The sequence below is a fragment of the Anarrhichthys ocellatus genome, unplaced genomic scaffold (assembly GCF_004355925.1).
Source record: "Anarrhichthys ocellatus isolate YVR2014 unplaced genomic scaffold, GSC_Weel_1.0 scaffold17, whole genome shotgun sequence".
NCBI classification, from domain to species: domain Eukaryota; kingdom Metazoa; phylum Chordata; class Actinopteri; order Perciformes; family Anarhichadidae; genus Anarrhichthys; species Anarrhichthys ocellatus.
Genome location: NW_022280047.1, coordinates 6,191,357 through 6,208,869, shown reverse-complemented (window position 1 = coordinate 6,208,869; position 17,513 = coordinate 6,191,357). Strand labels below are relative to the sequence as shown.

At 41.5% G+C, this 17,513-nt stretch overlaps 1 protein-coding gene across 1 annotated transcript in view; it reads left to right on the top strand.

Moving 5' to 3' along the window:
* Positions 1–1,829: 1,829 nt before the first annotated feature.
* The window catches only part of stpg2 (sperm-tail PG-rich repeat containing 2), a 47,668-nt gene continuing 31,984 nt past the window's right edge, over positions 1,830–17,513 (top strand). Inside the window, 7 exon segments of the mRNA XM_031856685.1 lie at positions 1,830–1,859; positions 2,110–2,221; positions 2,224–2,261; positions 5,221–5,263; positions 5,266–5,329; positions 6,209–6,323; positions 11,714–11,821. Of these exon segments, the coding sequence (XP_031712545.1) occupies positions 1,830–1,859; positions 2,110–2,221; positions 2,224–2,261; positions 5,221–5,263; positions 5,266–5,329; positions 6,209–6,323; positions 11,714–11,821 (510 nt within the window).

Below are 17,513 nucleotides of genomic sequence, written 5' to 3'. Positions count from 1 at the left end.
CTTTATCCCATGTATTATTAGCCTTATATTGAGCCGTGTGCTGGTGAGAAGACACCTTTTCCCTCTACCCACTATCCAGGTGTCTCATGTACCATTAGCACTACACACACACCGGCACACACAGTTAACACATTTTATTTTAACACATACAAAAATTAAAGATACCGTAAAATGTAAAACTCTCCTCAGCACTGTGTGCTGTATCTGTGCGAAGCAAAAGATAAGAATAACAATGCCTCCTCCAAACGTTGTGACTGCCAACACCTGCAGACAGCACCTTGCCAGCACCTCAGCCCCTATCTTTGGCAGATCCACCATCTGCAGACCGCGCAACACCAATCAACGGGAATTTGATGCTGCTATTTTAAAAACTTTGAGGGAAACCAGAGGTCTTCAACATGGGGTCCGCGACCTCTAGGGGTACTGCAGGGGGTCCGCGAAATTTTTGGTTAATTAGACAATTTAAAAAAAAAGATTTTTTTATTTTTTTCCCCCCAAATATGAATCTGTCCATTATTATTAGTTCAGTATTGTATGCACGATAAAAGGTATGTTTATGCATAGCAGTGGCACTAATAGGCCATCACTCATTTTCGTTTCCGCATGAATAGCTTGTGTGCATGATGATCATGATGATCATGCAATTGACAGACAATGTTGGCATTGGTATCAGCTGACAAGGTATGTTTATAAATGGCAGTGGCACGGCCACCCTACTCACTGTACCTTGCACATGTTTAAAATAAAAACATGACTATATGAACCTGTGTATTATTTGAATAGCTTAGTATTGAATGCACAATAAAGAGGTATGTTTATACATGGCACTAGGCCCAGTTTAATATAAAACTCAATTTTATACAATATATATATATATATAGTCGGGGGTCCCTGCTCCATCTTTCTATCAGTTTGGGGGTCCTTGGCCTGAAAAACGTTGAAGACCCCTGCCCTAGACATTTGTCCAAACAGTCACTTTTCTATTGTTCTTATAAAAAGAACACCACCTGGTGTATTTGCTATAACATCTGAAAACGTATCACATTCAGTAAGGGCATTCTTTGGATATAAGAGGCAAAGCAATGGAAAGGTAGATCGTTTGTCCACAACAAGTTCACGATCATGATGGAGATATTGAGGACCAAAAAGACACCAGACAGAGAGAGTCTTGACAGTCAGACTAAAGCCTAAAGACAACAGTGTGTCCATTTTACCTCTGTTCATTATCAGCCCCTGGAACTTTGCTTATCCTTTTGTGTTTGGTGTCCAGTCACAAGGAGGTTTTGTCAAGCACTCCTGGCATCATTGCTATTCATCAAATTCAACAAATAGTAGCACCTTGAAGCTTTGTAAATCCACATTTGGCAGAACAAAAGCATCAAATGTCTCAGGTGCTTGGAGAGTATAAGACAAAGCACTTACAAAGCAAGCAAACAATGTGATCATTTAGCTCACTAGATACCTTGCATCACTTTTAGATAATGTGGCCTGTCCAGTAGCCTCCAGCTGCACCAGTGAAACATGCTAAGTACACCCTTGCTTTGAGTTAACACTGAGCTCGGTGCTTTTATCTCATCTAGTGTGTTACTTTCACCACCAGACCTGACCAATCATGAAAGAGTCCCCATAGAGACTATGCTCACATTCTCCTGCTTCTATTCTAGCTGTAATTATCTGAATAGTGCGCACACGTACGCACACGCATGCACGCACACACACACACACACACACACACACACACACACACACGCGCACACACGCACACACGCGCACACCTTACTTCCAGCTAGTTCCAGACTTCCAGAAAGTTAGTTGAATAGCTTTGATGCATGTTGACGATCGGACTGTTCCCTCAGCAGGTATTGTTCCTACTCCTGCACCTCTTCTTCTGTCTTTCCTTCTCTCTTCCACCCTTTCCCTTCCTCTTTTTTTCTTTCGTATCCTCTGCCTACTCTTGCTCCTTCTCTTTTTGTCCCTCCTTCAGACTCACACTTTATTGGCCCCAGGCAGTGCTCAGCTACTTTGAAAGCCAGGGCATCCTTTCCATCACAAACCCAGACTTCTCGCCCCTCTCTCCCTGTCTATTTCTTGCTTTTACTCTCCGCGCAGTGGCTGCAGGCTAAAAGTCTCCGGCTTGTTCGTCAGTCAGATATCCCATCCATTCTTACCCCGGGCCAGGCCTGTGGCTACACGGAGGACGCCCTGGGTGTGCTCCTCAAGCAGCCCCCCCCCCCAGGGACACAACCCTGGGGCCAGCCTATACGATCCACTGCTGTAAGGACGGATACATGCACACACACACATCGAAGTTTGAATGAACATCCATCAGAGAATGTGAAGTGTTCATTTGCACGCATGTGTGCTTTCATTAGTCTATACGAGTGTGTGTCTGAGTGTACTTACTTTGCCCGCGAGGCGAGGTCCATTAGTGCTAGGCAGATCTAATGCACCGCTGAACCCCATTCACTTGGCTCAAAATCCATTTCCATAGCTAATGAATGCAGCTCCACTTAAAAAAAAAAAAGCCACAGCGCACCGATACTCATCCATTTTACATGCCAACAAAGAGAGCCATTAGTAATTATTCTTCAAGCTATATTACAATATTCACTTAAAATAATGCACAAGCCTGCTGGTCTGGCTCTCAATTAAGTTATTTTTCATCTGTTAATGACCAGAGGAAGTCAACAGCGTCCTTGAGTGTTGGCCGAGCTTGTGTCAACCCACCGGCGCAAGCACAGCGGAGCACTGTGATTTAGGGCTATCAGCAGTGCATCCATCCTCGGCTATTTTTTTTTTCTGTCTCAACTTCTGTTGCCCTCCCTTTGAAAGTTCGACCTCCATCTCTGTCTGTCTTCCTCCCTCGGTCTCTCCATCTGACACACTCTTTTCTTTAAACTCAAACACTTCCCCCAGCCTCCACGCTCCGACTGAGTTCAAAAGTGTGGGGAGACAGAATAAAGTGGTTGTCTGAGGACGTAACTTCAAAGTAGCCGGGGCAACCTTTGAATCATAAGACATTGGGCAGAAATCAAAAGAGCGTAACTTTGTTTTTTCCGTCTGAATGTTATTGAGAAAAACAAAAACATCTTAATCTGTTTCATCCACTGACCCTGAACTTGTGGTTCACGTCTGTGTTACTTTACTGCATCGACTGATACTACTTAGTGCTCAGAATCAGAGACAGACTAAAATGCTGGAATAGGGAGTAGTTATTAGCCGATGCATTGGTAAAGGCACATATTGTTGCTGACAATAACCTGTGCATAATGCAGTATAATGCTCTTTGGCTAATTTAGAACCAGCATCATCATGGGGATATTTTGTTAGTTCCGGCTGTGTAGTTAAATATTTCTCAGATGATCATAATGCAGCTGGCCAGATGGAGATATGGAGCACAGACTGTGTTTGCATGTAGACAGAGCACACAAATCAAGTTTAGAAAGAGACATTTTGAAAGATATGCATTGCAGCACTTTCTAACTGGCCAATCAATCAGTGGTTCCCACACCAAAGTCGGTTGTAAGAGTTATGCTTTGGTTGCCACCAGTTTGTTTTGCCTTTATTCAATAGAGGGAACAGATAGACTGGAGAGGGGAGCTGTATACTCCTTTCCATTTATTCTCTTCGTCTCTACTGGACGGATGAACACAATTCTGCCAAATTCGCTCGTTGAGTGTTTTTTTTTGAAGAGTCTATAAAATGAATATACTTTGTCTGTAAATACCCTGCCCCAGAAATCAAGTATTGGTCATGTCTCTACACAGAGGCGAAGATGTGAGATGGAAACATGGGCAAGATCGTCCTCTCCATATCCTGAATGAGATTCTAACCCATGCTGTGTTGTGCATGTAGAGAGCACTCCAGCAATTTCAGCCTGCGGGGTCCAGCCCACACACGACCATACCGACAGAAAATGTAGTCTCATTTAAATAATAAATAGCCTGCCATTCCATTTTATTAAAGTTGAATGAATATGTTTATACCCACTTGCTGTGTTTTTGTTTTGCTTTTAGAAGCTCTCCTTGACAGAAATAGGCAATTTGTGCCTCTGAAGTCAATGCCAGCTGCGATACCATCACGGTGCTTTGTATGTGTGTGTGCGATGCAGAACAGTTATGTCTTTCTTTTTAACTTTAAGCATTTGAACATCCTTGTTTCCTATCTCCCTTCCTCAAAACTGGACTGGAAGATCACAGGGGGACAGAGCGTCAGATCTCGTCCTCCAGTCACTGTTGAAGTTGAGATAAGGAGACAGGCACCACATGGAGTTAAAAACTTTTTGAGACTCCCTGCCAATCCTCGCATAACCTGCCTCACAGAATAGACACAGACAGCTGGGTCAAGGAATAGTTAGAAAAGAAAGGGAAACATTTTCAATGCTTTGATTTTTTTATGCAGTGAGGGAAGCTTTTTTTCTTACGTGTCTGTTTCATTTTAGTACAAACTGTAGACTTGAATTTAAGTAAATTGTGAGAATAAGGATTCGGTTATCTCATAGTTAGGTCTGGTCTTTAAAAATGTCAAACCTCCCACAGTTTAAAAACTCCAGTGCCAGGCTTTCTTTATGAATGACATTGAATCATTTTGACCTCTCTCTGCGATTTGTCCAACAATTTTGGTAATGACCAAATACCTTGAAAACGAATGGGAGCTGTACTTTGTATTTAGCGCTATTTAGCTAGTAATAGCATGCGAGCACACTAAACTACGATGGATTGGGATTCAAAACCCAGCAATCTTATTTTTGCAGCACCCTTGCATTATATTTTTTGAGAAAATCTCACACATTATCTACAGAATGTGTTTGCTGACACCTGGCCAACTCATTTTCAGACACAGCCTCTCTCAGTAGTCGAGCTGGCGAGTGGACTGGTCCTATCTGAAAGGCCGGAGGCAGAGGCAGCAAGCTGTAAAACTGTGAAGAGATAAGAAGGGACGTAGGGTCTCCCCTATATCTCTGACATACTCTGGCATGTGGCTGAACTTTATATTTCATTCAACCCCAACTTCATGAGCTCTGGCTGGAAGAGTAGACAGATAAGTGTGAATGTTTCAATTCTGTTTTCTCCTTTTTTGTTCATCCATTTATCCTCTTGTTATCTCCTTCTCTCTCTCCTCCTATCATCTTTTTCTCTTTCTTTCTCCCTGGCCAATCCTTTCTTTCATCCACTCCTCACGTCATCCGTCTTGGTGTCTGTCTCTCCTCTGACTTATTCGTTCTCTTTTCTGTAGTCAGAAAAGAGTTCTGCACAGAAGTATAAAGAGTCCACTTCGGCAACATGACAGTGAAGGAGGGACCGGGTCCCGGACAATATTACCCTGAAATGTAAGTATTACATATCATGGTACAGTATTAAATGAGTATTTAGCGTTAGTTGCATATGAACAACAGTGGCAACATGTTAAAGCAATAGTTGGTGGACATTTAAGTTCTCTATAGGAACTTCAGCAGTTAGCATTACCTTAGGAACTGCGCTAACTAAACAAGCATGCAGCATCATCTGTGATTCTGAGATATTGAGAATTGACCTTGATGGATTAATGCATGTACTAGGAATATAACATCTTCATTACTTCACATTTTGAATCATGGATTAAGGTTGGTTTGATTAGATGTTTCAAGGCATCTAATCACATGAACTCATTGCTCTTGAGCTCCTACAGAGAAGCTGTTCCACCAAAGTGAAATGTTGCTTTGGTCCTACAGCCAGGACCTTTTATATGTTTGACGTTTTTCACACAGCATCTCTATTGATGACCACAGAAGATGTGCCCTACTAAGCACTTCTGCATTGCTGGGCACACACCCAGCTCAGATATGCATAAAGGAATCGACTAAGCGATAGAGAGGAAAAGTTTACATGTGAGCATTCATACTGTTTACACCGAGGTGTAGGCAGACGTCTTATTATTGGAATAATTTAAAAATGCTGACAGAGCAGTTGTTTCAGTCTTTTTTCTTTTCTCCTCTTCACTCTGTCTCCAGTCATTCAGTTAATCTCCCATCTGCCTTTGCTTTGTTTATCTCTTCCTATTTACTTTCCCATCACACCTCCACCTCCCTTTTCTCCCCTCATTCAGTGTATTGCATTTCCCCATTTCTCCTATGCTATTCTTTTCTATTTTGTATGTTTTTTTTAACAACATTTCTCTCTCTCTCCCTTTGTTTGTATCTCTTCTATTTGTTTGTCTCTGTCTGTTTCAGAAAACTAGAAATGCACTGTGAGAATGTGAACCTTCAAAAGGAGCAGAAAGGCAGCAGAGCTGAGCTTATCATCCCTCGCTGCCACGAACTGGTGCCCAAGCAAGAAGAAAAGAAGGTGAGTATGTGTTTGTGTTGCCGGGTGTTTGTGTCCATGTGGTGCTCTACATGCTAAGCTTACATCAATGAGAAATGTAAAAGATAAAAGTTTCAGTGGACTGAGATCAATATCAAGCTCTGCCCCTGTGGGGGACATGGTAGTCCTTTAAAGTGAGCCTATATGTAACTTGCTGAACAGGGGCCACTGGGACCAAAAGTGGAAATTAAACCTGTATTATTATTTTTTTTGTGCACTTGGGGGCAGTGCAACAAGCTGTAAGCACAACATTGACATATTCTCACCTTATTAAAGTTGATATGGTGCTAAGCAACCCAATTATACTTCATGCAACTCAATTATACTTCAATCTGTGAGATTATGGGACTGTGCTCATACATTTGTGAACTGAAATAACCCTCTTTCTCCTATATGGAAGAACTCAGCCTTGCCTTCTGTATTTACCAGGAGTGTAACAGATCACACAACTCCAGGTTCAGATCGTATCAGGGGTTTGAGTCATGGATTACATAAGCAGAAAAAAATGGAGTAAATATAACTTTTAATTATGTATTCTAAACTGCTTAGTCTTAGGAAGTTGAACAGGTCATAATTCCCTCTTTAATATCTATTTTATATTGCTATGAAAACATCTCCTCATCAAACATCGAACACATCGTGATAACGTTATAATTTATTTTTGCTAAATACAAATCTTTACTGAACAGAGCCTGAACGCATCATAATGTAACTCAATGAAACCTTGTTGATATGTGATCTGCCCAAACAGTGGGCAGAGAAAAACACCCCGTGAGCAGAGGAGAAATCTGAGAGCCGATGTTTCACAAGCACACGGAAGCAGTGTGAGGAGAAGGGCTGATGCTGGAGCTCATGAAATCTGTGCGAGCGATAACATATCTGAGTTCAAGCATACAGTCTGAGCAGAAATCCAAGCGCAAGCGGCGGCTATTTGAATGTTTTGAGGGAGAGCTTTACAAAATCAGAAGTGAAATCAATACGTCATGTTCTCAAATTGAAAGAACACGCTCATGAATAAAGATTGGTATAAAGCTCCATACATCTGCCATTACTGAGTGGCTGTATACAGTGACTTCTTGGGGATTAGGGGTAGACTTACCTGGGGAGTGTCCCCTACCATGTGTTGCTTGTGAAGTGTCTGCACGGTTTGCAAACGTAATAATACTTAATAAAAGCATTGTTTTCTTTCTCCTGTTTATCTTGCCATGTCTTTCCGAGGGTATCCAACATGCATATACTAATTCTGGGAGTCCGGGTGAGGGTGTGGTCTCTTCACTGACCCAGCGCCACTTCTGTTGGAGAGAACATTTGAGCAAATCCAGGGGAGGGTGGTAATGTACTCTATTGCACTGTATGGTGCCTCTTGGACATTTGCTTTCTTAAACAGCAACGGTATCATTCACTTGGAGTCAGGTTCCTGGCCACCTGATCAATGTCAGTCCAATATTCACTTTCAGTACAGCTCTGTGTAACACAGTGTTGCATAGCGCTGTAGCTTGTGTGCATGACCCCACAGTTACTTAAACCTTTAACCCTCAGGTGTTTACAAATCCTGTCTATTTTAGTATATTGTATAAATTTGTTGTAATCACGCTAAAACCCCCATTCTCCAATTTGAATGCTTTGCCACGTTTCAGGAGTATTTTATGGCTTAAGAAGACATCATTTCCATTTGGCAGCTAAACAGCTTGTCCTCTCTCTTCACTGCACTTTGATTAAGATAAATTCTTAACACAATAGGATTTGAAAGCTGCAGATTGAGAATGAATCATGATAGCTGGAGATAGAGAGTGATTTACACTGAGAACTGATCAAGGTAAGTACTTTGGATTCATTCGTGATTTATATATGTACAGTCGATTAAAGAGAAGGAAATGATTCAACCCCTCCTCCGTCTCTTAGTACAATCCATCATCTGTTCACCCGTAGAGGGCAGTAGAACATAATATTTAGTCACAGACTGTCAGCCACTCACATACAAATACTCAATGATACACTGGAGCACGTTGAGTGGAGGGGAGTTACTCACCTGCATATGAACTTGAGTGTACTGGCCCAGCGATGCTTTTTTGTGATGCCGTATTTCTCCAGGTTGGCGAGGTAGAGTGAGTGAGGCAGAGTCTTAAAAATGTGGGACTGGATTTGTGGAGAGAGAGGTGAACGTGTCCCTTCTGTCAAGGACTGGCACCTTCACCTCTCTCTCTCTCTTCTCATCCTCTCTTTCCTCGAACATTTTGCTCTGCAGCCTCTCGTCTCTTTTAGTTTAGTTTCAGTCTATGTTATCATGCGTAGTTCATTATACATGACATTTTATTGCATTGCGTTCTACCCCTAGTTAAATAATATATGGCTAATAATATAATAATATAATAATATATGAAAAATTGCTAAAAAACATGATCTGACATACTATAAATGATCCTGTGATTTTGAATCAACAACTTGGCCTTCTGTGTGTGCCTGTATGTGTGCACCATGCTGTATTTGGGCCCCCTACAGTGATGGCTGCACCTACATACGTCATCATTAGTACCTGACACCTCAACTCACATGTACTCCCACACACACATACAATGACCAGATGGGTCATTACCCACAGTGGAGACACTCAGGACAAATACCTTTAGTTCCTAGAGATCAGCAGACAGTCTGCCTCTAATGGCTCGGGGCTGCTGGTGTCCCATAGAGTTTAAGAGTCTGTGTGTAGGTTTTCCCCATTAAACAGGCATTCTGACACGGCAAGGGCAACGACTGAGCAAACGACTTCAACAAACCATTATCGCATGTATCTCTGCAATCAAAAGCAACACAGATGAAGCCGTACCACTGCAATGCCTGATATTACCGTGTAAATAGGAAGTTCACTGTCAGTTCATCTTAAACATTCAGTGAATTCCATGTTAACATTATCATGGATGATGCAATGTTTGCAGCAGTTGTTATGTTTAGCAACTGGGAAGCAGTATTTCTCCTACAGAAAAGAAGAAAATAAATAACTGGTATTAAAACTGAGCAAACAACTGAGACAGATTCTTTGCTTCCAGTTATAATACATAACACTGTATTTTTTGTAAATAACGGTCATTATGTATTCATAATTTTTCAAAATGAGTGCAATAGGCCAAGCATGGAGCTTCCTTATGAATTCTCATGGCTGATGAAAAGAGAGAGGTTTTTTTTTTTCTAGTCAAGGGCCTCAGAGTGAAACTGTAACACAATATTTTATAAATGGCAGAGGCAAGGTGTGAAGGTTCAACTTGTCACACAGAAAGAACTTCACAATTCAGCAAAAACACAACAACTTGAATGTCTTTGACTCCGAGCAGGTCTGGCACAGCTGAAAAAAAAGTATCCTTGTTCTCTGCGTCTTTATTCCAGATACTATACTTTTCATCATTAAGACCTTTTCACACCGAAGAACGAAAATACTGAATATTGGTTGACGATTCAAACCTTGGCCATTCAAACCTTTCCCACCAGGCCAACAGGTACATTTGCATTCCGTGCATGCCACCAAAAATTAAAGGTTCGCACCGTCACACAATCATGGTTGTCATGTTTCAAAAAAATAAAAATAAACCAACACTCAACTCTACACACTGAAAATGGGCTCGTTATTGCCAGTACAGTACAATACTGTTTAGAAAAGATCAAATGTGGTCACATTTCCTTTAGGTGGGGCCAAAGAAGCATGTTATTGTGTTGACTTTAAATGCTGAGCTTCATTGCGTTGGTTTTCATCACAAATGACTGGACTGAATTATATGTATATGTGTATTATATGTATGTATGTTTATTATGTGTGATACATGGCCTTTACTACAAGGCTTATTGGTCAGTTGATAACGTTCAGCTCACACTACCTCCGGAGCTCTGTTGGTTTGTTAAGAAGTGAACTAATATGCTTCCATTGCTGGTAATGATAATAATAATTAATGTGCGCCATCTCTTATCCTATATGGTCAGGTTGTACCATTAACAATGACTACACCTCATTTCTGACACACATAATGGCCACAACAAAACATTAACTAATGCACTTGGTAATGAATGGTTCTCTCTCCATATGTCACCTTGACAATAAAGTATGTTTGCCCCTCTTTTGTAGGCTACTCACCATCACAAGCAAGTTCAACTGCTATACTTCCTCAGATGTTGTCTTTATATGTTCGTTGTCTTTGCGATCATTCCTTAGTTCGTTAGAGACACTAGTTAGCGTGACCGAATGGATCAATCAATAAAAATGTCCCTTGTTGTGTGGCGTTATGAACAGAATCATTACATTAGTATCCTTGAAAATATATTGATCGTATGAGCAAAAGTAATTATTTTATTGGTTGGTTGGCTTGTTGTTTTTGCAGAAAACAAAACAGGAAATAAAACCTGCACTGCAGAAAACGAACGTTTCGGATTCTGTGTGCATCGGCTCATAATGACAGATGGGTTTGAATTTTTTTAATTAACGTGCAATTTATTTGCATAAATTATTTGCGTTTGGTCTGAAAAGACCTAAAGAAAGCAGACTGTGTGTCTGTATGTGACTTTTACAAATTCTGAGGACAAGGAACTTGTCTCTGGCAGGAAGACATTGTAGTCAATGTTCATGAGTAAAGATTGAGCTGTCGTAAGGCACGGAGAAGACATATTGTGCTGATAATCACCACTGTTCCTCCTCAAGATGTGGGTCTAACTGCTAACAATCTCCACAGACATCCATGCTATTTTACTGCGGACCTAGTTAAACCACCCCTGGCCCAGCAACCTTGTGGCTTTACCACAAATACAAAAATGTCCTGGCTCTGCAGTAGAGAATGTGGAAATGTGTGTGTGTGTTTCTTTACTTTTCACAGTCAGCATCTCTGTGTGTGAGGTCTGGTTTGCCAGTTACAGTAATTACTGCACTGAAATGGCGCAGTAGTCTCGGGCTGCCACATGACATGGTTGTTTCCCACAACGCAAAAGAGCACACATGCACACGCGTTTAGTTTCTCTTCCAGTCTTTGTCTGTTTTTTAAACATAAATGACTTAATTGCAGCGAAAACATTTTTTTTCTTACTGTACTTTGTCTGTGTTTTTACAAGTTGCTCACTCATCTGGCATCTGACTTTTCTCTGCTGCGTCTTTCATTTAGTTAATGAATCTTCATAATAGTCTTTACCTCCTCTGTGTGCCCTTCACTTACCTCACAAACAGAGAGAAATCAAAGCAACTCTCTGTCCTTTTTCTCCTCTCAGTGTCTCTTTCACTTCCTCATGCTCTCTCCTTGTCTTCTAAGTGATATGGCTACATGAAAAGTGATATTACCGAAGCATTTGACTACAAATATGACCTTGTACTTACTGAACATTTCTTGATTTCTGCTTCCCATCAGGGAGTTCCTGGTCCGGGCCATTACTACATCAGAAGTCAGTTTGAGAAGCCTGCCAAGTCCAGTGGTAACCTGCCAAAGGTCACGTGCCCCTTCCTCTCTCAGACCGAGGTACAATGCAAGCAGAACTGGACTTAGTTCACAGTAAAGCCTTTTAGTGCTTTGTGTGTGAGCCTGTGCATATATTTTCAGGTGAATCGTGTTGTACCTTATGGAGCAGGTTTTTTCTCAAGCAACTTTAGCATTGTGTTTGTCCACCAGGGTCCATTTCATCTTGGGTGTTTTTTGCTTTCACCTTCCTATTGTTTTGATTTAAGGATGGGCGCAAGTAGCAAATATACTTACGCCCATCTGTGTTCCCATGGGTGTGTTGGTCTTAAAATGAGGTTTGGTCAGGCGTATTGTTTGCGCATTTCTATCTTGAGGCAGCATTTGGGCACATCAGGATCAGAATCAGCTTTATTGGCCATGTATGCCTACGCATACAAGGAGTTTGACTCCGGTTTTTACGTTGCTCTCAATGTACATACACAGAATATAAAAATAAACAAAAAAAATAAAAACAAGGACAACAAAGTAGAACAGTGGTAAGCATTATTGAGATAGTAAAATGTGCTGACGTAGGAGTGTTCAAAACGAGCGTACACTCACACACTGTTAACTGATTGTTACACACACAGCACGTGCAGCTGAACTCCTCCTTAGTTAAATACAGTGTCAGCAGGTGATAATTCAAAATATGATGGAAATCAGAATCTCGGACATTCTCTATTGCTCAACGCTTAGCGCTAACCGGCAGCAACAGCGACGCCCCGTGGCAGCCACAGACTAATTGCATCACCTTTCCTCTGTCACACACTCAGAGGCTTCCTCCACACATATTCTTCTGACAAAATGTGTCATGATGAGTCCACAAATGATGTTTTGAACGGCTGATGGCTGATGTCTCAGAACATTATGCAGCGCCTCAATGGAAGTGCCCGGCTGCAAGTCTGTGTGTAATGCAGTCTCCAGAGGACGTGTTCACCATATTTAATGTTTTGTATGATATTATATGTTTTGTGGGGGCACAACAGCTTATTTGCACCCAAATGCCCCCCGTGGCGCCAACACCGGTTAAGTAGGTTATCGGTACATTTGCTCATACTGTATATGGAGTTGTTGATGGGACAGAGGATTGGGAGACTGCAGAGGCAGAGCGTCCACTGGCATATAACTCCAGAGCGTTGTCCAAAAATTTTTAAATATTGAAAAAGAAAATAGGTGCAGAATTTCCGAAATTCACAACCTGTTTTTATCGAATGAAATATTGTACTCCAATTCATATTTGTTGGTTTTTAGCTGTACAAAAACATCATTTTCACTACAGAAAACCCCTGGCTTTAAAGGGGATGGGAGATGACACTCGGTTTAACACTTGGTTTAGTCCATGTCGATGTGTTTTTTGGGCAAGACACTTAACCCCAAAGTAGCCACTGCCATGTATGAATGGGTGTGAATGGGTGTGAATGGATGAATGACATGTTGTGTTAAAGCGCTTTGAGTGGTCGGAAGACTAAAAAAAGCAATATCCAAGTACAAATCCATTTACCATTCAACAATCCATGTTACGTTGAAACAAACCTATGATTAATTGAGAGACTAAATACAAACCCTTTGTGCCTTGCACCTTACTTTGTGCCCAGATTATGTCAGATTTAACTAGGAGCAGGACACGCCCTATATGCACTTGCACCATGCACTTTAGATCAAGCGCTGTAGATGGTAGGGCCCTTAATTAATGTCTGCATGCAATCAGCAGTAAAGGACTCAGGACAACAGTGATGTATTTCCAGGAAGTAGACCTGTTACTTTAAGTAAGTACAACTGAGATCACCTATAAACAAGGATAACATTTACCCTTGTAAATATTAGCATTTGTCGAAAATTAGTATTCAGTTGTGTGGTCACCTGCTCTAAGCACGGACTGTCATTGAACTGAAAAGGGAACCTCTTATGCTGTAGCTTATATGGCAAAGCTTTTTTCTTTTTTTAAACCTGCATTCATTAATGATTTGGCCACTTCCTGAGAGAGCAACAAGCTGTAAACACAACACTGACATACGTCCATATAAAGTTCATACGGCGAAGTTGTTAGCAAAGTGTTGCCTATTTTACAACACATCAGGATTCATTTGACGACGTGTTTCTGGTTAACTGATAAATAAAAATCCAATATTCCAAACAGCTCGCTGCTGATGTTTTAATTATAAGTTCGATGAGAACGCTGACACTGAACCAAACAGTAATGTTGTGGGCCATAAAACAAAACAATGAGGAAAGCTTTGTTGTCGGGTAATAATTCACCTGTCACATTGCACATGGTAATTTGATTCATTGTTAATAAGAATGTAGATAAGTACAGCTTTAAGAGACAGCAGTAACGTGTATTGTCTGTAACAAGTAGCTTTGTAACCTCGTGAAGCTTACGGATAGCTACGCATAAAAGTAATTCATCTTTAGCACATGTGCTGTGGTGATACAGATCAGGCTTGATTCAGGGATGGAGATCATCATGCACAAATATTGATTTAACTGACGAAGAAAAAACTCAATTAGATCCATAGATTTTGTGGTGTTACTCTCCGTAATGCACTATGCACAGAGAAAACAATCACATCTTATTGAAAAGACTCCTCAGACATAATGTATGGGAGGCACATATATTCAATTCACAATTTCTCGAAGGAGACTGGATTTTAATATGGAAAATTTAAGATTAAGTTACAGATCCACGACACTGAGCCGGGCTTTGCTTGTTTAATTGATGTGCTGGGAGTGGAGGGTTTCTTCATATGAGGGTGAAGATGAGTTTATTAAGAGGCTCAGAGGAGCAGAGATGAAGGATGTGAAAATGTGTAGTTTTACGTCTCAGGAATAGCTGAACTCCCCCGTGGCACTGCCCCACAACTTCCCTCCTGTGAATCTCTCTGACTGATGTTTTAATTATCACCCTGCCACACATGCACAATGTGACAGCATATGTCCAAAAATCCAGACATACGAGTGTGAGAATTCCACCTGCAGACACATATAGACATGACAGACAGGTTCTTAAGTACTGCTGTCATGCATGCAAATGAACACATCCACATTTTCATATATATACACACACACTGGAATTACATTAATGATGTTTGAAACATAAAACATCTTGGTAGTTTCCTGGTGTAAACAACTGATGCAAGAGTCTTAGGTTCATTTGATCTCTGTGCGTGTGCGTGTGTGTGTGTGTCAGTTTGCTCTGACCTAATTTCCCTGGCCACATGCTGTGTTAGTGCGTCGACCCTGTGATGCCGTCACTGACACCCACCGAGAAACTCTATGAGTGTGTGCGCACGTGTCACAAGTCATCTCCCATACAGAACTAAGAGCGACAGTTTTCTTAGATCTTCGTCTCCCCGTGAGTCCGGCTCCATCTGACACGTTACCCTGCAGATGGATGGAAAGGAAACGAGGGAAGGAGGGAGTGGAGGAAGGAGGGAGGGGAAGATAAGAGGAAGAGCTGGATAGCCCCGCTCTCGTCTCTCTCTCTCTCTTCTCCTTTGACTTCCCAATTTCCTAATACTAGTGCAGGGCCTGTTGAAAACACGCCTGCTTGGAATGGGCTCATTGCTTGGCCTCTAGTAATGCTGCTTGCAGCGTTTTTGAGAACCGCTCATTCAAACAACTTCACATTCGACGCTACGTTTCTTTGAGTCCCGAGCAATAAATCGCCGTGAAATAGTTGCTTTTGGGTGCAAGAGCTCACACAAACATTGACGGAGAGCTAGCTGTACCCAGCATGCAGTTCAGCGGGGTAACAGTTAATAGGGGTCCCCTCTCAATACACTACACCGTGTGTACGTAACGCACTACTAATAGCTGTGTCCCGTATTTCTCAAGAGCTTGCACTCAACACTGCACTTTCTTGGTCCTCAGCAATACACCCTCCAAGTGTGAGGTTGATCGGATGAACGGCTGTCGAGAAAACCGAAGGACAGACATACAGAAAGAAACTCCCTTCATTTTAGTTAGATCAAAGCATCAATCCGACACTTTGTGAAAACATGCCTTTTCCTCTATTCTCCTTGCCCTTTCTCCCCACCCTTTTTCGCTCCTTTCCATTTCTCCGTTATCTCTCACTCTATTACTTGTTTTGTTCTTGATATTTTTAAGGTTACAAGACTCTTTTGTTTCTATTTCCACCCCTCTACTACTGTTTCCTTTTCTCTCCTATGTTGTTTTATCCTTGAGTCCCTTGTGTCCCTGCCAGACCGTCTTATCTCTTGGTGATTCACAACCTTTTATATAAAATCTCAACAATACAATCCTTAAACAACTCCATGCAGAGGAAAGAAAAATAATGACAAGAATAAAAATAGATCAATAGATAAAATATAATAGGCGAGGATTAAACAATACTAAAAGATAAATTATAGCAAATAAACAATAATAAATAATAAAGTAGTTAAAGACTTTGTCCAATTCACCCGATACTAAGGTCAAATTAAAAAAGGATTTGTTGGTTTTGAGCAGGGCAGGTACGGATTCACCTCAGTCTGTAACAAAAAGCAAAAATATGTCGGTGTGTAAGGCCCCAGCCTTGACCCCGGGAATATTGGGGTCCTTAAAATTTGCTGCAACAAGAGAATCTACTGCTCAACAAAAAAGTAAAGGAGAGAGCGGCAAGCCTTTCTGGGTCCCATGACCAACATTAAAACATGAGGAAATGATTTCATAAGCATCTGCCCAAAACCAAAGATCTGTAGCATCTGACAAATATAACGACATACACACATTCATACACTGATGTTAGCGGCTGCCATACAAGGGGCCGCCTGCACATCAGATTCAAAAATTCTAACACCAGTGGCACAGCCTTCGGGAGCAATTGGGGTTCAGGTTGTTGCCCAAGGACTCTTCGACATACAGACCAGAGGAGCCGAGCCCCCGACTGGGGGCTGAGCAGATAGCGACTGTGGCGCACTAGTAGAGCAGGGTCGGGTCGTCCTTCAATCAGGGGATCTGCGGTTCAATCCCCGGCTCCGCTAGTCCATGGGTATGAATGGCTAGGTAGACTCCTGATGGGCAGGTGGCACCTTGCATGGCCATCAGTGTATGAATGGGTGGGAATGGGTGAATGATGACATGTAGCCTTAAAGTAATGCAAAGTAGTGTTGTATGAAGACTACGCCTCCAAATACAATTTTCTAATCGTGGGATTTATGTCAGTTGACTTTGTCCCCTGAGACTGGACTGGATTCCTGTTGCTTAATGTAACAACCCAAAAGTTTCCTGGACCAAAACCCCAGATTTGAAATAACTTTGCCTGAATCTGAACAATCCAAATGTCTTCTACACATTTCCTTATGAAAGCTTTAACTGCTTCCCAAGTTGTACCTGCTGGTTTGTTTCAACAAAAAGATCAATCTTAGTATTTAACATGGCCTGAAAGGCATCGTCTCTCAGGAAGGAGGAATTGAATCTCCATCTGGGAGATTCTTTTTACTGTCACCCTAGCATGATCTGATACAAGTGTGTTGCCAATGTACATGACATTGTAAATGGGAACTAAATGGGGGAACTGCATCCATAACAATATTCATATCCCCAGCCCAAATAATTGGATAGCTGCCCATATCAATACCTTTGTCACTGTTTATATCATAGGTATTTGCTCATATTACTGTTTTTCCTTGGACTTCAGCCAGAATAATAAAGATCCTCCTCTCATTATCTTTTACCTCTTTTAGGTTCACATTATGTTTTTTTCAGAGCGCCA